Raw genomic sequence first — 27,453 nt, 5'->3', positions numbered from 1 at the left:
TTTTTCTGATCAGTAAACTATTTGCTTTATTTGAGAGAAAGTAGATTCAGCATTACATGAAGAACAAAATTAACTTGATTATTAATCCAGACAACAGATTTTAATTTGAAAATCTAATGGATAAGATGTAAACTGATTGATTCTCAGCTATTTTGTTTGATGCACTTTTCAGGTCTACACCCACAGCTGGTGATATGCCTGTAGGTGTACTGCCTGGTAGATTGGTCATGGCACTGCAGAGTCACTGGTCTATTCTCTGAGCTCTGCTCCAGACAGCATACACTCTCCTGCATTAGCAGGGTGCCTTGTAACACCACCCTGTTGCAAGAGACAGATGGGAGGAGAGGGGAGTGGGATTGAGGAAAAGAACAGGATTTCAAATTTAGAAAAAGTATCTAAAATTCACATGTCGTAACTACTGCTCTTGACAGCTTCATTTAGTCTCACCTTGGCTGAGATGCACACTGACCCTGACACACAGGCATCTGTATGACAGTGGTACAGTTGTCAATGGTGATGTTAATGCTGGACATCCTAGCAGCGCATTTCTGAGTACCTGGAGCCAGAATAGACATAAAAGAAGAGTCAGTGTGATGAGTGTGACATTTAAGGGTTAAAATCATGCACTAATATAACCCAAAATACACTCATATGAATTAATATTTGCAGTGTAATTTGCTGTTTATGATGACCAAATAAAAAAAGTCATAAAAGTACAAATGTCTATATAAATGAATGGGAGACAAGGTAAATCTGAAGATTCTAGGGTCGAAATTCTATAAAGAGTAAAAAGGTTCAGTGTAGCAAAGTTAGCATAAATTGCTTCAGTTTTTTCTTCACTTACATGTATAACAGCAGTGCTGGTCATCCCAAATTCTGTCCTCCTGCAAGACAAGAAAACAATGCTAATGTTAAGCCACTCTGCTGAGCTTAGTCTTTAAATATTGGAATAAAAAATAAGTCATAAGACACTCTAATCACACAAGTTAAAACACACTTTTCGTTGCAAGTCATGTACAATAAAGGGTAAATGCAGTAAAATATGTATTTATTATTACTGATTTTGCAGTTGCAGGATAACATTACCTCAGGGCAGCTTTGGTTGGGGCAGACTTTGGACTCAGTCTGAATGCCATCTTTGTTGCAGCTAAATGTCATGCAGGGATGGGCAGCATCTTTCCAGCTGTCTCCCAACTACATGTGCAAAGATAGAAAACATGGGCGGCCACTGTTGTTTACTTGTTGTACTCCAAATTTGAATTGATTTTCAAGGAGGAAAAATAAATCTTTCTCAAGTAATGAAATGAAAAATTACACAGACTTTAAACACAACACACCTTGTATGTACGTCCATTATAACTGCATGTCTTCTCAACTGAAAAAGAACATTTGACAAATAATTGTTCCGTTAATGCTGAATGAGTTAGCATTGGTGACTTCTGGTGGTGTTGTGGTGCACTTCAGGATACACTAACATCATTGCTGTCTATGGCTATAGGTGACACAAGTATCAGAGTAGCAGCAGCACAGCTCAGCTAATCCCTGCCTGTACACAGAAACAACTATGCTACTATAGCTCACAACAGAAATTATTGTGACTTATTGTCTTTTAACCCTGTTTGAGACATTAATCTATGTCGCATTAAGCTAGTGTTTAGTGTCATTTAACACATTAACAGAAGGCCTGCAAACTTGTTCAGGAGGCAACTAAAGTAGCACCAAGTAATCTGCAGGAGCATGCCTTACTTTCCTGATGTCACATTTTTTGTAATGTTCACCACATATTTCATACGCAATTCTATCAGTTATTGCTTCAGTTATGGCTGTTCGTAACATACACTAGCTATGAAAACACATATTGCATCATCTGGATCAGATGAAATATAAATTATTTAAACCTGAATAAATTAAAAACTGTGAAGAGTGAGTTCTTACCACACATGTGATCACCACAACAGGAGGTGTTCACCAAAACTTCATTGGGGCCGCACAGAGGAACTGGCTTAGGAGGTTTTGGATAACACTGCTCCGTCCGAGTCTGGTTGTTGCATGAACAAAGGTTGCAATTGGACACCCACACCTCACCAGGCTGGAAGAGGGATAGAAAATATTTCTAAATCCACGTATAGTCCATCATAGATGAGTTGTTTTGTTTTTTTAAACAGGTTTAAATTTTAAACTGGTGAAAGAGACTTACAAATTTGGGTTCTCCGCTTGGTCCTTTGCAATCTGTAGGAGAAAACAAAATCAAAGGAACTCACTTGACTTGAATTTCATGTCTAAGAATTTAAACAAAGATCTCGACGTCATTATTGCCGATGTAGATGATTACTCACAGGCACAATCAGACACACAGAAATCTGAGTGAGGTCCACCTCTAGACAGGTTGTTGGGACAGAAACAACCTGCAATGCTCTTTTCAAGGGAAGCTCCGGGATAACGGACTCTGAACACCCAAACCAGAGAAAATATCTAAATAGTGAATATCTAGACAACCTGCACTGGATTGTGTAAGATGTGAAAGACAAGTATAAGAACATTCATTAGCTAAAAGTCAGGATTTTTTTACCCTCCATGACAGAAGTCATCCTTGTTTTTCTGACATTCTCTGTAGACCAGCCCAGACGGACACGGCATATCTGCAATGTGATCGAGGTCAATGAAGTTAGTAAGGTAACTGGAAGAATTTATCTAACACCTTTAATTGCTTGTTTCATGGCTTTACTGTACCAACTGTAAAACAAGAAAAGCTGCATACCACAGGCTCCATTAGTCAGTCCTCTCCAGGGAATACAGAAACCTGCATTTTTACATTCTTCTGCAGCTTGCGCTAAGATATTGCAAGAACCGTTTGAATTCAGGCAACAGTCAAGTTCGCAGTTCTTCTTCTGAAGGCTTAGATTCACATACTTGCTGCAATTTTCAAACACTCTGAAAAAAAAAACAGATTTGTATATTTTAAGCCAATCTTACCATAGTATCTTTTTCTTGTCGTTGTTATTGCTGTTTGTTTGTTTTTCTTATCATTTATTACACAAATTCCCTGACCAGGAATGCATGTTAGTGTTTGGAGCTTACGGGTGGAGTAGCAGATTACATAATGGGCTTGGAGGGCAGGTGGTAGTAGGAAGTGGTGTATTAGTGGGTGCAGGAGTTGGCTCAGAATAACAGGGGATGTCCTTTGGTTGAGAAATACAGGCTAGCTTCAGAGGATCGTCATACACCCAGTCATAGGCGGTTTTATCACAGCAACTGTCATTCTCCATCTGCTGTCCTCTACGGATACATGATGCTCCACCACATACACCGCATAGTCCTTGGGTGTTGTTGACAAAATGCTCCATGGCCAGGTTCACCACCAGTGTGTAATACGGAGTGAGGGAGACAAAAGAGCGTAGTCCTGGGAGATGGATGAGCACTTGGTAACCCCTGGCCTCAAACCTCAACCCATGCTTCTCATATGGTGGCTGTATGATCACATTGTTCAGAGTAGCCTAAAGAAGAAGAATCGGTACCAAAACGTTGTTATAGTCACTGTATACAAAAATATACTGTAGGTTTAAATAAAAACAATTTTGAAGTAAAAGTATAATTACTATAATTAAAGTATAATTATCATGTAAGGACTCGTGGTATCACCCAGAGGAAAAAAAATAGTTTTATATCCTACCTGTACTGCAAACAATTGGGGTATGATACGCAGTGTGGCTATATTGTTCTGATATCTCAGGATGATAGTTCTAGCACAGGAGCCATTGATGCCCGACAGACAGTAGTTGTCCACAGCAATAGTGAGATTATGCCGTAGTGACTGCTCTTCAGCCAGGATGTAAGAGCATTCATCCAGGAAATTAAATGTTACTCCTTGAAAAGAGATGTAGTGTTTTTCTCCATACAGCTCACAGTTACCTGGGAATGGTACAGCAAAGCATAAGAAATTATTTTATAAGATATTGGAGGAACACATTTATAAAACCAGAATTTGAAATAGGATAGCTTTTCTGGTCATGTCACTGCTTCCTATGCACTGTCACAAAATTTCCACAGGATACATCTTAACTGCTAGTTGTGGCAAAAGCTTAAGAGCTGAAGTCACAATTACGATAAGACCTACGTCAACTCTCTAGATGTCAAAGGTTTTTCAGTGATTTCTTCGTGTAATAATTTTCCAAGTGATTCATTGATCTATCCTATAATGCAGGGGTCGGCAACCTTTCTGATGATGAGTGCCATCTAAAATTTCCTCAGAAGTCAATGTGCCATATGATTGCCTTAGCAATAAATTTAATAACGCTCTGTATAATAATAATAATAATAATAATAATAATAATAATAATTGTTATTTATAAAGCGCCTTTTAAGACACCCAAGGACACTGTACAATAGATAAAACACATAACAGAACAATGACACAATGAAGAACAATAAAACAAAAGCACAAGATAAAATTAACAAACAGTGGGTTCACGGTGAATTTGCAGATTTGAATAGATGGGTTTTGAGTTGAGATATTTAAACTGAGGAAGAGAACCAATGTTTCTTATATCTAGGGGTAGACAGTTCCACAGCCTGGGAGCAGAGCAGCTAAAAGCTCTGCTACCCATGGTGGTGAGGCGGAAGGAAGGCACAGAAAGCTGGATCGAAGAAGTAGATCGAAGAAGTAGATCGAAGTGAGCGGGCAGAAAAGGTAGTGCTTAACAGGTCAGAAAGGTAAGGAGGTGCAAGGTTATGAATTGCCTTGAAGGTGAGCAGAAGAAGTTTGTATATTGTCCGGAATTTCACTGGGAGCCAGTAAAGTTCCTGAAGAACAGGGGTGATGTGCTGGTAAGAAATAGATAGAACGGGTGAGATTATTGATGTGAGATTTATAGGAAAGCGAACTGTCTAGGATGACACCAAGCTCTTAACTTGAGGAGAAGGGAAAACTGTGGAGTTATCAATATTGAGTGAGAAATGGTTCGCCTTCAAAAGGTTGGATTTGGTGCCAACAAGGAGGATTACAGTTTTATCCTCAGTGAGCTTTAGAAAATTAGAGCAAAACAACAATTTTAAATCGGATAGACATTCTGTAAGGGAAGAAGGTGGGAGGGAGGAATCAGGTCTGCAGGAGAGATATAACTGGGTGTCATCAGGAAAACAGTGAAAGTGAAGATCAAATATGTGGAAAATGGTGCCTAAAGGTAGGATGTATATTATGAAGAGAAGAGGGCCTAAGACTGAACCTTGGGGTACACCAGAAGTGACCGGGAATAGACGAGAGCGGAATGATTTCAGTTGAATAAACTGGGGGCGGTCAAGGAGATATGATTGAAACCAGCCTAGGGGTGTGTCAGAGATGAACTTGTATTTAGTATTTAGTAAGTATTTATTGTTATTGTTTGAGGTTGTTTGAGGTTGCATTAATAAACAATACATACACTATATATCTGACAAACAGCAGCAAAAAGGTATACCATAAAAATGTGTATGTAGAATTGTATCCCTGATAGATGTGCTAATTTCAGTCAATTCAAAATAAGGAAAAAATAATACTGACAATTGTAGTGGTAAAGAAAGATGAATCACCACTTACAGTCACATTTCCATGTTTCACAGCATCCATCAGAGACCTTTGTGGCACGGCTTCTGGGACAGGTGGGAATTGTAGTCTTTGGACAAGTCACTGGTGTCAAAACAATCTTCCCATTCATACAACTCTTATTGAAGCAGTCTTCTGTCCATGTCTCACCACAAGCCCAGCGTTTTTTATTCTTCAGGTCTCTACACTCACAGACTGCTTGGATTGTAGGCAAAATGTGGGAGACAGTAGAAATAGATCAGACTGAAACTTAGTTGGATAATGAAACAGAGTGACAGCTGGCATTACTGAAGAATAGAGTAACAGCAACACCAAATATGTAAACCTTACCCTGGGATGTGGAAGCTTGTGTTTGTGTTGATCCCGTGACAAAAGATGTGAGCACAGTGACAGGAGTTTTAGCTGTAGATGACTGTGATGTGGAAATCTGTTCTGTAGTGGATTCAGTGCCATTGGTAGATGACTTGGTTGTGGATATCGTTTGATTAACATGTGTAGGATTTACTGTACTAATGGGGATGGATGGGGAAGTTGGAACATGTTCAGTAGTTGGTGAGTAACTGGTAATTGTTGTCAGTATTGTAGAAAAGGAGGTGGAAATTGTGGACCATGTTTCAGGGGTGGTTAAAGTGGCAACAGAAATTGGTGTAAAGGTGGTTTGTGGTTGTTCAGTAGAAACTGTGGTAGCAGTAGATGTTGTTGGTGTAAAGGTGGTTCTAGGTGATGTCGGCAATGTTCCACCAGTACCAGGTGTGCTGGACTGCTCAGCGGAGGTGATAGTTATTGTTGACCCTGTTCCAGGAGCACTTGATGTGACCAGTGTTGTTTGTTTAGAGGTCATGGTTGGCCTTGTTGATCCTGTTTCAATAGTGGGTGATGTAGCTGTTGTGGGAGCAGAGGAAGCAGTGGGAATTGTTGTTTTTCCTTCAGTGGTGAGGGAACTCATTGTAGTTTTCCCTGTAGAGGGGGAAGGTGGCGTTGGTTGTGGGTTTTCAGTAGAAACTGTGGTAGCAGTAGATGTTGTTGGTGTAAAGGTGGTTCTAGGTGATGTGGGCAATGTTCCACCAGTACCAGGTGTGCTGGACTGCTCAGCGGAAGTGATAGGTATTGTTGACCCTGTTACAGGAGCAGTTGATGTGAGCAGCGTTGTTTTTTGAGAGGTCACGGTTGGACTTGTTGATCCTGTTTTAATAGTGGGTGATGTAGCTGTTGTGGGAGCAGAGGAAGCAGTGGGAATTGTTGTTTTTTCCTTCAGTGGTGAGGGAACTCATGGTAGTTTTCCCTGTAGAGGGGGAAGGTGGCGTTGTTTGTGGATTTTCAGTAGAAACTGTGGTAGCAGTAGATGTTGTTGGTGTAAAGGTGGTTCTAGGTGATGTCGGCAATGTTCCACCAGTACCAGGTGTGCTGGACTGCTCAGCGGAAGTGATAGGTATTGTTGACCCTGTTCCAGGAGCAGTTGATGTGAGCAGCGTTGTTTGTTTAGAGGTCATGGGTGGCATTGTTGATCCTGTTTCAATAGTGGGTGATGTAGCTGTTGTGGGAGCAGAGGAAGCAGTGGGAATTGTTGTTTTTCCTTCAGTGGTGAGGGAACTCATGGTAGTTTTCCCTGTAGAGGGGGAAGGTGGCGTTGTTTGTGGATTTTCAGTAGAAACTGTGGTAGCAGTAGATGTTGTTGGTGTAAAGGTGGTTCTAGGTGATGTGGGCAATGTTCCACCAGTACCAGGTGTGCTGGACTGCTCAGCGGAAGTGATATGTATTGTTGACCCTGTTCCAGGAGCAGTTGATGTGACCAGTGTTGTTTTTTGAGAGGTCATGGTTGGACTTGTTGATCCTGTTTCAATAGTGGGTGATGTAGCTGTTGTGGGAGCAGAGGAAGCAGTGGGAATTGTTGTTTTTCCTTCAGTGGTGAGGGAACTCATGGTAGTTTTCCCTGTAGAGGGGGAAGGTGGCGTTGTTTGTGGATTTTCAGTAGAAACTGTGGTAGCAGTAGATGTTGTTGGTGTAAAGGTGGTTCTAGGTGATGTGGGCAATGTTCCACCAGTACCAGGTGTGCTGGACTGCTCAGCGGAAGTGATAGGTATTGTTGACCCTGTTCCAGGAGCAGTTGATGCGAGCAGCGTTGTTTGTTTAGATGTCATGGGTGGCATTGTTGATCCTGTTTCAATAGTGGGTGATGTAGCTGTTGTGGGAGCAGAGGAAGCAGTGGGAATTGTTGTTTTTCCTTCAGTGGTGAGGGAACTCATGGTAGTTTTCCCTGTAGAGGGGGAAGGTGGCGTTGTTTGTGGATTTTCAGTAGAAACTGTGGTAGCAGTAGATGTTGTTGGTGTAAAGGTGGTTCTAGGTGATGTGGGCAATGTTCCACCAGTACCAGGTGTGCTGGACTGCTCAGCGGAAGTGATAGGTATTGTTGACCCTGTTCCAGGAGCAGTTGATGCGAGCAGTGTTGTTTTTTGAGAGGTCATGGTTGGACTTGTTGATCCTGTTTTAATAGTGGGTGATGTAGCTGTTGTGGGAGCAGAGGAAGCAGTGGGAATTGTTGTTTTTCCTTCAGTGGTGAGGGAACTCATTGTAGTTTTCCCTGTAGAGGGGGAAGGTGGCGTTGGTTGTGGGTTTTCAGTAGAAACTGTGGTAGCAGTAGATGTTGTTGGTGTAAAGGTGGTTCTAGGTGATGTGGGCAATGTTCCACCAGTACCAGGTGTGCTGGACTGCTCAGCGGAAGTGATAGGTATTGTTGACCCTGTTCCAGGAGCAGTTGATGTGACCAGTGTTGTTTTTTGAGAGGTCATGGTTGGACTTGTTGATCCTGTTTCAATAGTGGGTGATGTAGCTGTTGTGGGAGCAGAGGAAGCAGTGGGAATTGTTGTTTTTCCTTCAGTGGTGAGGGAACTCATGGTAGTTTTCCCTGTAGAGGGGGAAGGTGGCGTTGTTTGTGGATTTTCAGTAGAAACTGTGGTAGCAGTAGATGTTGTTGGTGTAAAGGTGGTTCTAGGTGATGTCGGCAATGTTCCACCAGTACCAGGTGTGCTGGACTGCTCAGCGGAAGTGATAGGTATTGTTGACCCTGTTCCAGGAGCAGTTGATGCGAGCAGCGTTGTTTGTTTAGATGTCATGGGTGGCATTGTTGATCCTGTTTCAGTAGTGGGTGATGTAGCTGTTGTGGGAGCAGAGGAAGCAGTGGGAATTGTTGTTTTTCCTTCAGTGGTGAGGGAACTCATGGTAGTTTTCCCTGTAGAGGGGGAAGGTGGCGTTGTTTGTGGATTTTCAGTAGAAACTGTGGTAGCAGTAGATGTTGTTGGTGTAAAGGTGGTTCTAGGTGATGTGGGCAATGTTCCACCAGTACCAGGTGTGCTGGACTGCTCAGCGGAAGTGATAGGTATTGTTGACCCTGTTCCAGGAGCAGTTGACGTGACCAGTGTTGTTTTTTGAGAGGTCATGGTTGGACTTGTTGATCCTGTTTTAATAGTGGGTGATGTAGCTGTTGTGGGAGCAGAGGAAGCAGTGGGAATTGTTGTTTTTCCTTCAGTGGTGAGGGAACTCATTGTAGTTTTCCCTGTAGAGGGGGAAGGTGGCGTTGTTTGTGGGTTTTCAGTAGAAACTGTGGTAGCAGTAGATGTTGTTGGTGTAAAGGTGGTTCTAGGTGATGTGGGCAATGTTCCACCAGTACCAGGTGTGCTGGACTGCTCAGCGGAAGTGATAGGTATTGTTGACCCTGTTCCAGGAGCAGTTGATGTGACCAGTGTTGTTTTTTGAGAGGTCATGGTTGGACTTGTTGATCCTGTTTCAATAGTGGGTGATGTAGCTGTTGTGGGAGCAGAGGAAGCAGTGGGAATTGTTGTTTTTCCTTCAGTGGTGAGGGAACTCATGGTAGTTTTCCCTGTAGAGGGGGAAGGTGGCGTTGTTTGTGGATTTTCAGTAGAAACTGTGGTAGCAGTAGATGTTGTTGGTGTAAAGGTGGTTCTAGGTGATGTGGGCAATGTTCCACCAGTACCAGGTGTGCTGGACTGCTCAGCGGAAGTGATAGGTATTGTTGACCCTGTTCCAGGAGCAGTTGATGTGAGCAGCGTTGTTTGTTTAGAGGTCATGGGTGGCATTGTTGATCCTGTTTTAATAGTGGGTGATGTAGCTGTTGTGGGAGCAGAGGAAGCAGTGGGAATTGTTGTTTTTCCTTCAGTGGTGAGGGAACTCATTGTAGTTTTCCCTGTAGAGGGGGAAGGTGGCGTTGTTTGTGGGTTTTCAGTAGAAACTGTGGTAGCAGTAGATGTTGTTGGTGTAAAGGTGGTTCTAGGTGATGTGGGCAATGTTCCACCAGTACCAGGTGTGCTGGACTGCTCAGCGGAAGTGATAGGTATTGTTGACCCTGTTCCAGGAGCAGTTGATGTGACCAGTGTTGTTTTTTGAGAGGTCATGGTTGGACTTGTTGATCCTGTTTCAATAGTGGGTGATGTAGCTGTTGTGGGAGCAGAGGAAGCAGTGGGAATTGTTGTTTTTCCTTCAGTGGTGAGGGAACTCATGGTAGTTTTCCCTGTAGAGGGGGAAGGTGGCGTTGTTTGTGGATTTTCAGTAGAAACTGTGGTAGCAGTAGATGTTGTTGGTGTAAAGGTGGTTCTAGGTGATGTGGGCAATGTTCCACCAGTACCAGGTGTGCTGGACTGCTCAGCGGAAGTGATAGGTATTGTTGACCCTGTTCCAGGAGCAGTTGATGTGACCAGTGTTGTTTTTTGAGAGGTCATGGTTGGACTTGTTGATCCTGTTTCAATAGTGGGTGATGTAGCTGTTGTGGGAGCAGAGGAAGCAGTGGGAATTGTTGTTTTTCCTTCAGTGGTGAGGGAACTCATGGTAGTTTTCCCTGTAAAGGGGGAAGGTGGCGTTGTTTGTGGATTTTCAGTAGAAACTGTGGTAGCAGTAGATGTTGTTGGTGTAAAGGTGGTTCTAGGTGATGTGGGCAATGTTCCATCAGTACCAGGTGTGCTGGACTGCTCAGCGGAAGTGATAGGTATTGTTGACCCTGTTCCAGGAGCAGTTGATGCGAGCAGCGTTGTTTGTTTAGTGGTCATGGGTGGCATTGTTGATCCTGTTTCAATAGTGGGTGATGTAGCTGTTGTGGGAGCAGAGGAAGCAGTGGGAATTGTTGTTTTTCCTTCAGTGGTGAGGGAACTCATGGTAGTTTTCCCTGTAGGGGGGGAAGGTGGCGTTGTTTGTGGGTTTTCAGTAGAAACTGTGGTAGCAGTAGATGTTGTTGGTGTAAAGGTGGTTCTAGGTGATGTGGGCAATGTTCCACCAGTACCAGGTGTGCTGGACTGCTCAGTGGAAGTGATAGGTATTGTTGACCCTGTTCCAGGAGCAGTTGATGTGACCAGTGTTGTTTTTTGAGAGGTCATGGTTGGACTTGTTGATCCTGTTTCAATAGTGGGTGATGTAGCTGTTGTGGGAGCAGAGGAAGCAGTGGGAATTGTTGTTTTTCCTTCAGTGGTGAGGGAACTCATGGTAGTTTTCCCTGTAGAGGGGGAAGGTGGCGTTGTTTGTGGATTTTCAGTAGAAACTGTGGTAGCAGTAGATGTTGTTGGTGTAAAGGTGGTTCTAGGTGATGTGGGCAATGTTCCACCAGTACCAGGTGTGCTGGACTGCTCAGCGGAAGTGATAGGTATTGTTGACCCTGTTACAGGAGCAGTTGATGCGAGCAGCGTTGTTTGTTTAGATGTCATGGGTGGCATTGTTGATCCTGTTTCAATAGTGGGTGATGTAGCTGTTGTGGGAGCAGAGGAAGCAGTGGGAATTGTTGTTTTTCCTTCAGTGTTGAGGGAACTCATGGTAGTTTTCCCTGTAGAGGGGGAAGGTGGCGTTGTTTGTGGGTTTTCAGTAGAAACTGTGGTAGCAGTAGATGTTGTTGGTGTAAAGGTGGTTCTAGGTGATGTGGGCAATGTTCCACCAGTACCAGGTGTGCTGGACTGCTCAGCGGAAGTGATAGGTATTGTTGACCCTGTTCCAGGAGCAGTTGATGTGACCAGTGTTGTTTTTTGAGAGGTCATGGTTGGACTTGTTGATCCTGTTTTAATAGTGGGTGATGTAGCTGTTGTGGGAGCAGAGGAAGCAGTGGGAATTGTTGTTTTTCCTTCAGTGGTGAGGGAACTCATGGTAGTTTTCCCTGTAGAGGGGGAAGGTGGCGTTGTTTGTGGATTTTCAGTAGAAACTGTGGTAGCAGTAGATGTTGTTGGTGTAAAGGTGGTTCTAGGTGATGTGGGCAATGTTCCACCAGTACCAGGTGTGCTGGACTGCTCAGCGGAAGTGATAGGTATTGTTGACCCTGTTCCAGGAGCAGTTGATGCGAGCAGCGTTGTTTGTTTAGAGGTCATGGGTGGCATTGTTGATCCTGTTTCAATAGTGGGTGATGTAGCTGTTGTGGGAGCAGAGGAAGCAGTGGGAATTGTTGTTTGTCCTTCAGTGGTGAGGGAACTCATGGTAGTTTTCCCTGTAGAGGGGGAAGGTGGCGTTGTTTGTGGATTTTCAGTAGAAACTGTGGTAGCAGTAGATGTTGTTGGTGTAAAGGTGGTTCTAGGTGATGTGGGCAATGTTCCACCAGTACCAGGTGTGCTGGACTGCTCAGCGGAAGTGATAGGTATTGTTGACCCTGTTCCAGGAGCAGTTGATGTGACCAGTGTTGTTTTTTGAGAGGTCATGGTTGGACTTGTTGATCCTGTTTTAATAGTGGGTGATGTAGCTGTTGTGGGAGCAGAGGAAGCAGTGGGAATTGTTGTTTTTCCTTCAGTGGTGAGGGAACTCATGGTAGTTTTCCCTGTAGAGGGGGAAGGTGGCGTTGTTTGTGGATTTTCAGTAGAAACTGTGGTAGCAGTAGATGTTGTTGGTGTAAAGGTGGTTCTAGGTGATGTGGGCAATGTTCCACCAGTACCAGGTGTGCTGGACTGCTCAGCGGAAGTGATAGGTATTGTTGACCCTGTTCCAGGAGCAGTTGATGTGAGCAGCGTTGTTTGTTTAGAGGTCATGGGTGGCATTGTTGATCCTGTTTCAATAGTGGGTGATGTAGCTGTTGTGGGAGCAGAGGAAGCAGTGGGAATTGTTGTTTTTCCTTCAGTGGTGAGGGAACTCATGGTAGTTTTCCCTGTAGAGGGGGAAGGTGGCGTTGTTTGTGGGTTTTCAGTAGAAACTGTGGTAGCAGTAGATGTTGTTGGTGTAAAGGTGGTTCTAGGTGATGTGGGCAATGTTCCACCAGTACCAGGTGTGCTGGACTGCTCAGCGGAAGTGATAGGTATTGTTGACCCTGTTCCAGGAGCAGTTGATGTGAGCAGCGTTGTTTGTTTAGAGGTCATGGGTGGCATTGTTGATCCTGTTTCAATAGTGGGTGATGTAGCTGTTGTGGGAGCAGAGGAAGCAGTGGGAATTGTTGTTTTTCCTTCAGTGGTGAGGGAACTCATGGTAGTTTTCCCTGTAGAGGGGGAAGGTGGCGTTGTTTGTGGATTTTCAGTAGAAACTGTGGTAGCAGTAGATGTTGTTGGTGTAAAGGTGGTTCTAGGTGATGTGGGCAATGTTCCACCAGTACCAGGTGTGCTGGACTGCTCAGCGGAAGTGATAGGTATTGTTGACCCTGTTCCAGGAGCAGTTGATGTGAGCAGCGTTGTTTGTTCAGAGGTCATGGGTGGCATTGTTGATCCTGTTTCAATAGTGGGTGATGTAGCTGTTGTGGGAACAGAGGAAGCAGTGGGAATTGTTGTTTTTCCTTCAGTGGTGAGGGAACTCATGGTAGTTTTCCCTGTAGAGGGGGAAGGTGGCGTTGTTTGTGGATTTTCAGTAGAAACTGTGGTAGCAGTAGATGTTGTTGGTGTAAAGGTGGTTCTAGGTGATGTGGGCAATGTTCCACCAGTACCAGGTGTGCTGGACTGCTCAGCGGAAGTGATAGGTATTGTTGACCCTGTTCCAGGAGCAGTTGATGCGAGCAGCGTTGTTTGTTTAGATGTCATGGGTGGCATTGTTGATCCTGTTTCAATAGTGGGTGATGTAGCTGTTGTGGGAGCAGAGGAAGCAGTGGGAATTGTTGTTTTTCCTTCAGTGGTGAGGGAACTCATGGTAGTTTTCCCTGTAGAGGGGGAAGGTGGCGTTGTTTGTGGATTTTCAGTAGAAACTGTGGTAGCAGTAGATGTTGTTGGTGTAAAGGTGGTTCTAGGTGATGTGGGCAATGTTCCACCAGTACCAGGTGTGCTGGATTGCTCAGCCGAAGTGATAGGTATTGTTGACCCTGTTCCAGGAGCAGTTGATGTGACCAGTGTTGTTTTTTGAGAGGTCATGGTTGGACTTGTTGATCCTGTTTCAATAGTGGGTGATGTAGCTGTTGTCGGAGCAGAGGAAGCAGTTGGAACTGTTGTTTGTCCTTCAGTTGTGAGGGAACTCGTTGTAGTTTTCCCTGTAGAGGGGGAAGGTGGCGTTGTTTGTGGATTTTCAGTAGAAACTGTGGTAGCAGTAGATGTTGTTGATGTAAAGGTGGTTCTAGGTGATGTGGGCAATGTTCCACCAGTACCAGGTGTGCTGGATTGCTCAGCCGAAGTGATAGGTATTGTTGACCCTGTTCCAGGAGCAGTTGATGTGACCAGTGTTGTTTGTTTAGAGGTCATGGGTGGCATTGTTGATCCTGTTTCAATAGTGGGTGGTGTAGCTGTTGCCGGAGCAGAGGAAGCAGTTGGAACTGTTGTTTTTCCTTCAGTTGTGAGGGAACTCGTTGCAGTTTTCCCTGTAGAGGGGGACGTTGTTGATGTTGGTCGTGTTGTTTCAGTAGAGTCTGTGGTAGCAGTAGGTGTTTTTGTAAGACCAGGTGTCGTAATTTTTGTAGATGAAGATGTTGGTTTGAGAGTTGTTGTAGCAGGTTCTGTTGTTGTTAGAGGCGAAAGAGGTCCTGTTAAACATAGCTGATAGTAAGTACTTCTGCTTTCAAGCAGTTCAGAAAGGCATAGTTAATCTGAAATACTATCAATTACTTGTAAACAAGCTGTAACCAAATATCATTCAATATTTCATAAAAGGATTTTAATTTCTATTCTGAAATTACTTTCATATTTGTACAATATAAATCAGCATTCATTTTATTAATAGTTTATTTATATTGAATGTATCTCATACTTACCACAACTGAATGTCCCATTTTTACAGGAGCTGTTTAAAACAAAAGAGTAAATAAGAATAACCAATTGTTAATAAAGCTTTACATGTAGTAAATTAAATATATACCAGTGTTTGTGTGTGTGTTTGTGTGTGTGTGTGTTGTGTTCAACTTACCACTGAAAAGAGTTTATCATCACCACTTCTCCTGGTTGAACAACAGTGTTATTGAAATAACAAGAGCAGCCCATAATTGTGGTGCATCCACCTACATTCTCATCATAGTATGGTCTCTCCTTTGGACATCTCGGGTAACAACCTGTTTTATTAAGAAATGTGTTCTTATATTATCAATTGTTTTTGTACACATTATTCAAATCAAACAATATTTAAAATCTTTAAAAGTTTGATTATTTAGTCATTGTTCAAAAATACAAGAATATTAAAAATTGATTTATGCCAAGCAACTACGGTGGCAGAAAATGTATGTGAACCATTGAAATTTTACACTATACCTTAAAACAACAAAGTAACAAAATAAAAGACTGCCGAGCATTATTTTGTCTTTGATAATTGACTCTCAATTAGACTATTAGAACATTATTGAAAAATTAAAAAATTATAAAGTAGCATTTGGATATTCATTCAGATATTCATTTGATTTAGTACCATGATTATGCTCCCAAGAGGTAAGCCTCCAGTTTTTATATCTGCTAAAATATATTGGAAATTGCTAAAGTTTTTCTCTGCTTTTCAGAGTGGATCTTTCAAATCCCACAATTCTAAAAGGTTTAAATAGTGTTTATTGTTGTTTAATGTATTTGAACATAACTGAGAAGTTTGCTTACCTTCAAGCTTGTGTCTAAGGATTCCTTTGCCACAGGTTCTCATCTTACCACAGGCGTCATAGTGCCAAATACTTTGGCCTGGTTTGTTGTAGTAATCACAGTAAATGGCTGAAGATTTAAGTTGAACAGTTTATTGAGAGAATAAGTGAACAATAATTATAGACTAAGTTATATTTTCTGTTTACAATTTCAATAATGATCTAATCCTGTATGAATTGGATTCTTCATTATATTCAGTGATTTTGTTTTTATTAAGTACATTGGCCACACTGCCTTCCAGGTGTCATTAAGACCAAGTGTATTTAAAAATAAGAATAAATTGACTTAAAATATAACCATTGCACATATAATGTAAACCAAGCGTGTAAAACAATTACAATTAAAATTAAGCACATACATTGTAAGGTATGTGTCACAATAATCAACTTTTTAATCAGAAAGTTATGTCAAAAAAAAAAAACTTCCCTGCCGATAGCTACAGAATTATATCTAGAAGAAGACTCCTAACTTACGACACAGGTCAGGTGTTCTCCACTTTACACAGACATCCTGGCCACTGCAGGCCTCTGCATAAGCTGCCACAGCTGTGCAGTAGCCCAGGAACTTCCCTTCAAACTCACAGGAGCAGGACTCAAGTAAGCAAGCCTGATAGAATGGATTTGGGTCCACCTGGGGATTTGAGAACATCCAGAATAGATGTTTTATTGGCATGTTTGAAAACCCTCTGCAAATGCTGATTACAACCAGTAGTTGTGAGGTAGAATATTGCACTAGAACTGGATAAAAAATTTTGTGACAATTCATGTGGTTTATTTTCCTTAGCGGTTAATGGTATGTAGAACATGTAAACCACATACTTTCAGATGACAGTCTTTGAAAGTGTCTCCTTTAATAATCATACAGCGCCGCTGGGCCCAGGCTGAGCAGTAGGAGTTGCGATCACATGGAAATATATCAGCAGTTACATCAGAACAAGGAGGAGTGGCTGCCTTCCAGCTGTTTCCAAAGGTCATCGGACTGGATCCCACTGAAAACAGATTTAGGTTTGTTACATACCATGACTATCTAGTATCAACGTATTATAAATGAGAGAGAAAGCTAATTCACCTGTTGAGCCTCTTATCTGCAGGTCGTTCATCTCATTGGAGTCAAAATTCCCACAAAGTCCACACACTTTATTCTGCAGGTAAGAGTTTTTAAGTATTCAGTAATGAGATGTAAGTATGTATTTTATGATACAATTTGATATTGTAGAAAACATGCATGTCAAAATTCTGATATTGCCAAATGCACTACACAGGCAAATATTTTTAAAATCAAGGAGCAAAATAAGATTCCCATTCCTCACCCTCCAGTTTTCATGCAGCTTTATGGTGAGCCGTGTGTGTTTGTCCCAGATGAGAGTGATCCCGCTGCTCGGCACTGACACTATGATATAGAGTCCCACAGTGTCGATACTATAAAGTGAATTTTCCTGCAGAGTCCAGCCTTGCTGCAGACGTTTAGTCACCTTCATGTCACTCAGAGTCAGGGTGACTTTGCCCTTGATGGAGCAAGTAGAAGAGTTACAATTCATAGTATTTCATTATTTAAAATTGTCATTAGCAATTTCATGAAACGAAATGAATGATAGAATTAACATCTTCATGTATTAATGACTCTTCTTCAATTCAGTCTCATTCCCATCAGACAGAATGTGCAATGAAACTTAACATTGCAAATGAGTGCGTTGATTACAAATAATTAAAAATAGAGTTTATCAAATCAATAACCTGACAAATTTATCACAATAATTGTCACAAACCTGCAAGTCCAGGACAATGACGCGAGAGCAGGTCAGCACCTCTTCACAGCAGGGTACACTCTCCACTCTGACAGAAAATGTGCCCTTTCTATTTCCACAGTAATCCTGAAGTAAAATAAATCAATATAAAAGCAGAGTTACACTGGATAATGCTTTTATGCGAAATGCATTTGGTTAATGTGCGATCTCAGGGAGAGTTCTGTAAGGTACGATAATGGTAGTTTAAATGGAACATGTAAGAAATAGAATAAATGAAAGAAACACACATTTTTTACTTTAATTATATTAAATTCTAATCATGAAAAGTTTACATGTTTGAATTCCAACATCCAAACCAGGGTTTGAGTTGGTGTAATTCCCTGACATCTGGTAAAGTTGATCAGATTTTAAATGCTTATTTGGCCCATAGAATGAATAGAATGTCATGTAAACTACGTTGCAATGTGTTGTCTCACCTCTACAAGTGTGTACTGACAGTGTCCACTGAAGCGATACCATTTAGAGTCAAAGGTCTGATAATGTCCATTTCCATAGACTTGACATGTCCCGGGACATGGTTCATCTTTGCAGCGCCACTGACCCTGACCACAGACACTGTAAGACAGGTAACCATAAGAGTTTAAGGATGAACTAAATGTTGTCAGTTAAATAGTAAAGTGCCACTTATGAGTGTGTTACCATTTTTTACAGTTGGATTTTACAGTCTCTCCTGCCCTGAAGACTTTACCACTGTACACACAGGTGCAGTTGTTCCTTGATACACAGTTTCCATAGTGATCTTCATACTGATTATGTGGGCAGTAACAGCCACTCTCACAATCCTTTTTGGCAAACTGAAAATCACATGCAATAATCTTTGACTCATTAAAACCCAATAATTTCAACCAATAAACACTTTCTTAACATAGATAAGCAGATAATGATGTCTACATATGAACATGTGTTGACTCACAAGTGGTTTGCTGAGGCTGTCACAAGTTTTCTGAGCTGTCTTAATCGGGTTTTCTGAGCAGTGCACACAAACTTTGCCTTTCTTGCAGCCTGATAAAATCATTATTAAAATTATTAAGACAAAATTACAACAATGTAACAATTTTCCTTTTTAATTACTAGATCCACCATCTAGCAAATCATCAAATTTAATAACTTTAAACTTTACGGAGGTTGTAATTTTTCCTTTTTTTTGATACATTTGTAGTGCTGTTTTCATTAAAATGCAACATACAATCATTTTGTATGATTGGGTTTGTGGTGTTGTTAAATTATACACAATCACGTCATCTTTTTAAAGAAAAATATACACATAACACTTATAATCCCTAAAAATAAATAAATTAGGTTTAAAGGGTGTAGCAAGCAGGATGGTTTTAGGATGGTTAAAATAGAAAAATATAGACTCACCACAATCCTTAGAACATTTCAGTTTTCCATTTTTACAGAGGCTGAAACAGACAAAATATTTAAATTAATTAAAATGTTTGTTAATTTAATGTAAATGACATCATAGACATTACATCAACATAGTAAAATATTCAAATGTGCAGCTCACCACTGTCGCCCATCTATAGCAACTGGTCCTGGAGGCGTTATACCACCCGTGTGGTGGCATACACACTCTGACTTTGGGGTGCAGGTGTTTTCTTGATTCAGATATGTTCCTTTGGGGCAGCCACATCCCTCCACGGGAAAATCATCCACTTTACAGCAAAAACCACGGCCAGACAGGGAGTGGCATGTACTGTTGCAAGCACGTAAGTTGTAGGAGAACTCTTGGTTCTTTGGACATGTCAGAGCTGTGACACGACATTGGGGATAGCAGTGTTATCAGGTATCTAAATGAATGTCTTAATCTTGTCTCTTTTTAAGAAAAGGTCTAAACTAAAATGTTTGAAGATATTAAAAGAATAAGTGAACATGTTTATGTAGTATATGAACCCTTACTGCATTTGGTAGTCTTCCTCCAGTTACCAACAAAAAACCCCAGACTTGCACAAGCTTTTGCGTAGCTGGCTAAAGCAATGCACAAGCACCTCTGCACATTGCTGCCACAATTACAGGTTCTTTGAATACAGGCCTGCCAACAAAAGTTAACATTAATAAGTCAAATAAACTTATGGAAACATGCTTATAACTCAATAGTTATGCTTACTGTGTGGTACTGATCAGGTGGTAAGTGGCGATGGCACTTAGCAAATATTCCAGTTGGGTCAGTCAGCACAGAGCACTTTTCGTCAGCAAATATTTCTGAAAGAACAAAACAAACGATTTATATTGTCTCTATCTAGCTATGAAATCAAGGGTCAACGTCATGATCCAGCCAGATGTCAAGGTGAATTTATAATTCAGTATTATCCTATCTCTGTACTGCAGTCTTTTCAGTTTTAGTCATAGTTAAAATAGAAAGTGGTACCATTGTGAGTGTTGATGCAGGTGCTGGGTATGTTCACTGCACAAGCGCCCAGACTCCAGGACAGAGCAAAAGGCTGAGCCGAATTCTCAATGATCCCACCGCTGCTGGTGAAGTCATCTGTGCTGTCACTGTTGTCGTTGCCACAAAGACCTGAACGACAGACTGACTGGTAAAAGCGGAACATGCCAGCAACGATAGTTTTAAATGGATTTTGGGCATTTTGTTTCTAACCTGAAATGATGTCTTTGTGTTTTGTAGGAGCAGCGATGTAGAGCTGGATTTCAGGTGACATCTGGACTTGGATCTTAATATCTGACAATGTTACGACTAGTACATACATGGAGGACTGCCAAAACACCTCTGCATAATCTGAAAGTGATAAGTAAGAGCCTTCGTAATTGAGTTAACAAATGGCTTATGGAATGTATGAATTACAAGGTTTCTATTTACCAGTCTTCTGAGATTCTGTAATTTCTTGGTCTCCAAATGTAACCACGCCGTCTTTGAATGTATACTTCTCCTGGAAATAAAAAAGGGGCATTTATAGTTAAGTTTTCACACATCTTTTATGTTATTTAAATGTCAAGTTGTTTTGAAATCATTGATCAAAGACAAGCTGTACCTGATAACCCTGGAGAACAATGTTTTTCAGTGATGCATCCTTTTCAGAAAACTGAATAACTACTGTCCAGTTGAAACCCTGCATGTCGCAATAAATAAATTACACAGCAGTCAGTATTGCACAACAGGAAAAGTAAGGTATATGTTGCATAATATGGAGCAGGGCAAATTACCTGAAATGCTAAGTATGTACATTTACCAGGCACAACATATTGCTTGCCATCAAATGTTGTCACAAACTGGCCTTCAATTAAACATTGTGATGGACAGAAGTTTTCAGAGCAACGCCACCGTCCACCTTCACACAAGCTAGGGATAGGTTTAAAGAAAAAATGAAATTTTGTGATGCACAATGGAAACTATGAAGCCACGCACACTATATATAGAAATACTTACCATGACTGACATTTGGTGCTACGTGTTTCTCCGGTTGAATAGGTTTTCCCAGCAAATACACAGGGGCATTGGGACAGATTCACACAGCGGTAGCCATCCAAGTGATTGTTAAGTACCTTGCCTACATGCACGTTAAGTATAGCCTTAATATGCAGATAAATTATAAAGCCACATAAATTAATTCTCCTATTCAGTACTCACCCTCTGGGCAGACACAGGAGCCAGTGATATCCTGACTGGTCAGTTGGGATTTAGGGTTGGAGCAGCTGGGTAGAAAGGCAGTACCTTCTTCATTATAAACCAAGTCTCCAGGGCAAGTTGGCTTAGCTGCAGGCAGCCACAAAGACAAACAATTACATCTACTCATAACTGAAGGAAATATAAGCTGAGTCAAGGTAATTCATTTTTTTAAAGAAGAATTTATTTTTAATAGCTGATCTGATAATGACAAAAATCACCTACCACATTTGGTTACGGTTGTCCATTTGCTCCAAAAATCATTTGTTTTCCCACAAAGCGTAGCAATCTCTTTGAAGAAAGAACAACGGACGTGTTCATTTTTTTCATAGCTGTAAAGGCTCTTGTAGCAGAGCTGAAGGTAACGAGGCCACTTTGATTGCAGAGAGTCTTTAATGTTGGAAAATATTTGATTGCATACCTGCAAATATCATCAGAGCAACCATCTGAGCATATGCACCAGTTGAAGCATACAATGATTAAACACGGTCAGGAGTGTCAACTGATTTATTTCTTCTGCTTTTTTTCCAGGTTTAGCAGGTGACAAAAATGCAAAGCAGCAGAACTTACTGAATTAGGAGCTGGGATCGAATCTTTGGTTTGACACGTGTTGTCAGGGAGCACGCTCTCTCTGATCAACTCCTGCTCATCACCTTAATTCACAAAAAGATACATTCTTAATCAAGCAGATGTGCAAATAAACCATCTGTTACTGATACCAATTATTTATACTATCCATAATGCTTTTGTAAACATCACAGCTTCCATTAGCCTTATTTAAATTACAAAAAAACCATCTATTTACCAGTTACATTGTATTTTCCACACAGTCCACTCATGTCGGTGCTCAGCTCTTGCTCCAGCTCAACCTGAAGAGGAGATCATTGAGCAACTTTAGGTGTAATAAAGATTTTTATTGTTTAAATCCATGTACCTGCATTTAGGATTTCTCCTGCAGTAATATGAATGCTCTCACCCAAAGAGTGTCTATTCCTCCAGGTACGCTGCGCCAGGTTATGGAAAGAGGCAGCAATGAGCTCCTCAGTTTAGTGTAGATGCCGTACTGAAAAATATGCTGGTAGGTCTGATCGTATGGAAGGGAGACACTGTAAAGATACAGGGGCATCAATTTTGCAGCCTGTGAAAATTATGGTCATCACATCACATCACCCATCCATCCATCCATCCATTCGCTTCCGCTTATCCTTTTCAGGGTCGCGGGGGGCGCTGGAGCCTATCCCAGCTGTCATAGGGCGAAATTTGCTACCTTTATTCCTTCGGACATAAAAATCAGTTGGATACTTTTATCATGAGGGAAAAAAACCTGAGAGGTTCGTCCGAGAAAACATATTCTTGTCTCAGACAGCAGATAAGAAATAATGCAAAAAGCAGATAATAACAGCTTTAAACATCTGAGGCAAGAAGAGGGGTCCCTATTTGCCTCCAACTCTCTCAACAACACCAACGACCAGGACCAGGGACCACGATCTTCCCCAGTCCCCCAAACCCATGACAGGCCATCACCCTCCCCCCCCCTCCCTTTCTCCCTCCTCCCCACACCTGAAATTCACTGAGGAGATGATGGAGCGGGTCAATGCTGGGCTCAGATCTACCCCCCGGCCCAATCCCTTTTTGTCCCCCATAAACCCCCCACCAGAGCAGCCAAAGGTTCGCCATCGAGCCCCGCCCTCAACAGAGCAATCGAAGTCACATTGCCCAGCCTCGCCCCCCTTAGTTCCTCCTTACCACCTTCATGCCCTGTCTCCGCAGTCTGATGTGTGATGTGTGGAGGGTCCGGGCTGCGAGGATTATGGCAGTGGTGACTTTTCCCAGGAGAAGCTGGGACCCTGTTTACTAGAAGGTTTTAAAATTTCCGTACTTTTAGGTGACAGAAGGAGACATGTGGCCTGGTCAAAACACAGAGAGCTGCACCCTAAAAGATCTTTAAATATAGTAAACATACCTTGTGTGCCACAGACTGCTCCCAAACACGAGGGGACAAGTAATGCCTCTAAAACACTTAAGTTGGCTTTATTAAATGTTAGATCTTTAGCTGGGAAAACATTTTTAATTAATGATTTAATCACTGAGCACAGCCTTGATTTTATGTTTTTAACTGAAACTTGGTTGGACCAAAGTAACAGTGGAGCTGTTCTCATCGAGACGACCCCTCCTAACTACAGTTTTATCAGTGAGGCCAGGGTGAGCAGGAGAGGAGGAGGGGTTGCTGTCTTATTTAATGAATCATTTCAATGTAAGCAGCTATCTCCTGGAAGTTTTCAGTCTTTTGAATATGTGGCTTTAGAGCTGAAGGCCCCATCCAAAGTTGTGTTTCTTAATGTTTACAGGCCTCCCAAATACTGCACAGACTTTTTTAATGATCTCAGTGAACTGCTGTCTGTGATCTGTGTTGATTTCGACTGTGTAATTATTGTTGGGGACTTTAACATCCATGTGGACAACCCTCAGGACAAAGGGACTAAAGACCTGAGTAACACTCTGGGCAACTTTGGGCTGACTCAGCATGTAACAGAGCCCACACATAATAGAGGACACACTCTTGACCCACTGATCTCCAAGGGCCTGAGCATTTCAAAGGTTACTGTGTCTGATGTGGGCCTGTCTGATCATTACTGTGTTTTCTTTGAAAGTAAAATCTCAGCCCACACAAATATATCAACAGCAGTGATCACAAAACGGTGTATAACTGAATACAGTAGTGAGATATTTAACCAGGTCTTCCCATTAACACCTGACCTGTCCAGAGGTTCAATCAATGAGCTCGTCAATAGCTTCAATGCTAAAATGTTAAATGTAATGGATACAATTGCTCCCATTAAGGTGAAGGTTATCTCTGGAAGGAAAAAGTCTCCATGGAGAAACTCCACACTAGTGAAAAATGAAAAAAGAGAGTGTAGGAAAGCTGAGCGCAGATGGAGAAAAACAAACCTCCAGGTTCATTATGACATCTATAAAGAGAAACTTCACAATTATAATTTACAACTGAGGAGTGCAAGGAGGTCCTACTTCTCTGACATCATCACCAAAAACAGTCATAATGCTCGGGTCTTATTTTCTACAGTTGACAGGCTAACAAACCCTCCTGTGTCAGTGGCAGCTGAACTTCGACCATGGCCTGCAATGACTTTGCCAAATTCTTCACAGAAAAAATCCAAAAGATTAGACAAGCAATTGGTACATCAACAGCAGATCCAGAATATGTACTGTGTCCACCGAAAAACTGTTTAAACACCGTGAAACAGTTTCACCCGATTAACAGCAAAGACCTGGAGGACATCTTAGGTCAACTGAACTCCTCCTCGTGCTGTTTAGATGTCCTGCCAACAAGTTTTTTCAAAAAGGTCTCAAAGACTTTAGAGTCAGACCTGTTACAGATCGTCAATTTTTCTTTATTATCAGGTGTGTTTCCAGAATCACTAAAAACTGCTGTAATAAAACCTATACTAAAAAAGGACAATCTTGACAAGACACAAATGAACAACTACAGGCCGATCTCAAATCTTCCATTTTTAAGTAAGATCATTGAAAAAGCAGTTTCTCAACAGCTCAATTACTTCTTAAAACAGAATAACTGCTATGATGCCTTCCAGTCAGGTTTTAGACAGAACCACAGCACTGAAACCGCTCTGACCAAAGTGTTTAATGACATATGTCTGAATACAGACAGTGGAAAAATGTCAGTCTTAGTTTTACTGGATCTCAGTGCAGCATTTGATACAGTTGACCACAACATATTACTCAAACGACTGGAGAACTGGACAGGTCTTTCAGGAACTGTACTAAACTGGTTCAAAACATACTTAGAAAACAGGAAATACTTTGTATCAATAGGTAACTTCACATCTGAGCAGACAAGTATCACATGTGGAGTTCCCCAAGGTTCCATCCTGGGACCCCTTCTGTTTAACATTTACATGCTCCCACTGGCACAGATTATAAAGAACAACAAAATAAACTACCATAGCTATGCAGATGACACACAAATATATATCACAATGTCACCAGGAGACCGAGGCCCTGTACAGGCTCTTGGTAAATGCATTGAGGAAATTAATGACTGGTTGTGCCACAATTTTCTCCAGCTAAACAAAAACAAAACTGAGGTAATAGTCTTTGGCGCCAAAGAAAAACGATTACAGGTCACCAGAGAACTTCAGTCTATACACCTAAAAACCACAAACCAGGCGAGAAATTTGGGTGTAGTGATGGATGCAGACCTAAACTTAGAAAAACACATCAAGACAATAACAAAATCAGCTTACTATCACCTCAAGAATATATCAAGGATAAAAGATCTGATGTCTCAACAGGACCTGGAAAAACTAGTCCATGCATTCATCTTTAGTAGGCTTGATTACTGTAACAGCATCTTTACAGGTCTACCTAAAAAATCAGTCAGACAACTACAGCTCATTCAGAACTCTGCTGCTCGAGTCCTCACTAAGACCAAAAAAGTGGACCACATCAGTCCAGCTCTGAGGTCTTTACACTGGCTGCCTGTCCGTCAGAGGATAGACTTTAAAGTTCTGATGCTGGTCTATAAAGCTCTGAATGGTTTAGGACCAAAATACATCAGTGACCTCCTGACCCTAGTATGAACCTTCCAGATCCCTCAGGTCATCTGGATCCGGTCTTTTATCAGTTCCCAGAGTCAGAACCAGACACGGAGAAGCCGCATTCAGCTTTTATGCTCCTTATATCTGGAACAAACTCCCAGAAAGCCTCCGATCAGCTGAAACACTCAGTTTATTTAAATCCAGGTTGAAGACTCACCTGTTCTCAGCTGCATTTGAATAAAGCACCAAATCCACACTTAGGCTTAAATTTCAAAACTCACATTTTAATTACTGATTTTATCTACTGTTCTGATTTTATCTGTTTTGATTTTACATACTGTTTTGTTTGTTTGTTTGTTTGTTAATTAGTTAGTTTGTTTGCTTGTTTTAATCAATTTTAAATCATGCTTTTTATTTGTTTTTGTTTCTAATGTCTCTGTAAAGCACTTTGAATCACCTTGTTGTTGAATTGTGCTATACAAATAAACTTGCCTTGCCTTGCCTTGCCTTAAACTGAGGTTTAACACTCACACTTGCAGATGATTATATTTAAATGGACACAAAATCATATTATGAATGAAGACATCAGGCATGAGTTCTTTTTTTGCCTTCTGTGTAGCCACGATTTCTCACACACACACAATGTCTAGATCCGGGTCCAAACCTTTTGTTCTCAACCAGGATGCTTCCATTCTGCAGAATAGTCGTGACTTTGTTGATGATGATCTCGACTTGCACCACCAGGCCGTTGTTCCCTCGACGTACAGAGATGTCACACTCAACTCGATTCTGGGTGAACCGAGTCAGGGTGAAGGGACAATTGGAATGCACATAGAATCCTGAACCTTGGAAAGGTTTGACGACTCCACTGCTGTATGTCCTGCAAACGTCTGATCACAAGAAAGGTGTGAATTTACTGAAGCTCAATAATAAAGCAATAAATCACTTCACTCATTTTATTATGCCAAAAAATATGAATTTAAAAAGTAGCATCACTGTTATGCTTGACAAAATTGTGATTTGCAATACTACCCTACCTACAAATACTGACATCCTTCAGAGATTACCACCTCTGCAATTTCTCTGCACTAGAAAACCCAACAGTGTTTCCTTTTTTATCATATAGTATATTAGAGGATGTCACAAACATCATCATCACCTAACTATGTCAGTAGTTTGCAATCAATTAAAAATCTATAGATTAATCAAGATCCAGCACTTGTATACAAATTTTGCATGCTTACATTTCTGAGTTTCACGTGTCACAGAGCCACTGGTCCCCAAAACCAATGAAACTACGGAAAGGCAGAGAGCCAGCAACCATCTCTGTAAGGTCATGCTTGCTGCCTGTTGCTCCCAAGCTGCAGGTGCAACCAGGAAGGCATGCACAGTCAGCCTGGGACAGAGCTTATATATGCTGTGTCTACACTCATACACTGCCTGAGGGACCACACACTCACTATAATACACTCACACGTTTCCATCACTCAAGGGCACGTTACTTTGACTTACAATCATTTCCTGGAGATCGCAGCTGACCTTAATCGTAAGTATTAATTGCCCTACTCTCCATGTGCTGTTTTCAAAATGTAATACATAAAGTAAAATGTAATGATTTATTTAATTTACTTGTCCCCAAATCATTTTTGTAGATAGATTTGTCTTCCCTTAAAATTAGCAAAACTACCCACACAGCGTTTTTTGATGAAAAATTATAGAACAATTAAATGCAATTAATAAAGAAAAACAAATCTTTAAACAGTGGGAGAAAAAAATTAAAACAGGGATCCTGGAAAGTGTGATTGTTTTCAAACTGTACACCTCGTTTTTTGTTTGTTGTGAATATGGAGCAACCGAATTCTTTTTATACTGATTTCATTTGG

The 27,453-nt window shown here is 41.4% G+C and overlaps 1 protein-coding gene across 1 annotated transcript; it reads right to left on the bottom strand.

Annotated features, from left to right (window-relative positions):
• LOC146499748 (uncharacterized) lies at positions 1-26,464 on the bottom strand (the record flags this gene model as incomplete). Its single annotated transcript, XM_085138309.1, has 42 exons — positions 1-318; positions 448-556; positions 845-884; positions 1,087-1,194; positions 1,338-1,375; positions 1,936-2,089; positions 2,198-2,229; positions 2,337-2,446; positions 2,570-2,639; positions 2,759-2,931; positions 3,079-3,494; positions 3,671-3,909; positions 5,573-5,776; positions 5,909-6,827; positions 6,907-14,474; positions 14,703-14,731; positions 14,855-14,996; positions 15,526-15,633; positions 16,038-16,194; positions 16,383-16,552; positions 16,633-16,705; positions 16,874-17,068; positions 17,330-17,434; positions 17,785-17,923; positions 18,008-18,162; positions 18,282-18,370; positions 18,731-18,771; positions 18,879-19,122; positions 19,271-19,403; positions 19,479-19,573; positions 19,740-19,889; positions 19,971-20,108; positions 20,190-20,259; positions 20,362-20,439; positions 20,534-20,669; positions 20,757-20,877; positions 20,958-21,083; positions 21,219-21,414; positions 21,564-21,646; positions 21,799-21,862; positions 21,970-22,099; positions 26,235-26,464. Coding segments are annotated over 42 exons (13,752 nt in total), but the record flags the coding sequence as incomplete, so codon positions are not given.
• Positions 26,465-27,453: the final 989 nt, after the last annotated feature.

Source organism: Neolamprologus multifasciatus, chromosome 17, assembly GCF_963576455.1.
Source record: "Neolamprologus multifasciatus chromosome 17, fNeoMul1.2, whole genome shotgun sequence".
Lineage (NCBI taxonomy): Eukaryota > Metazoa > Chordata > Actinopteri > Cichliformes > Cichlidae > Neolamprologus > Neolamprologus multifasciatus.
This window is presented reverse-complemented; position numbering and strand designations above follow the sequence as displayed.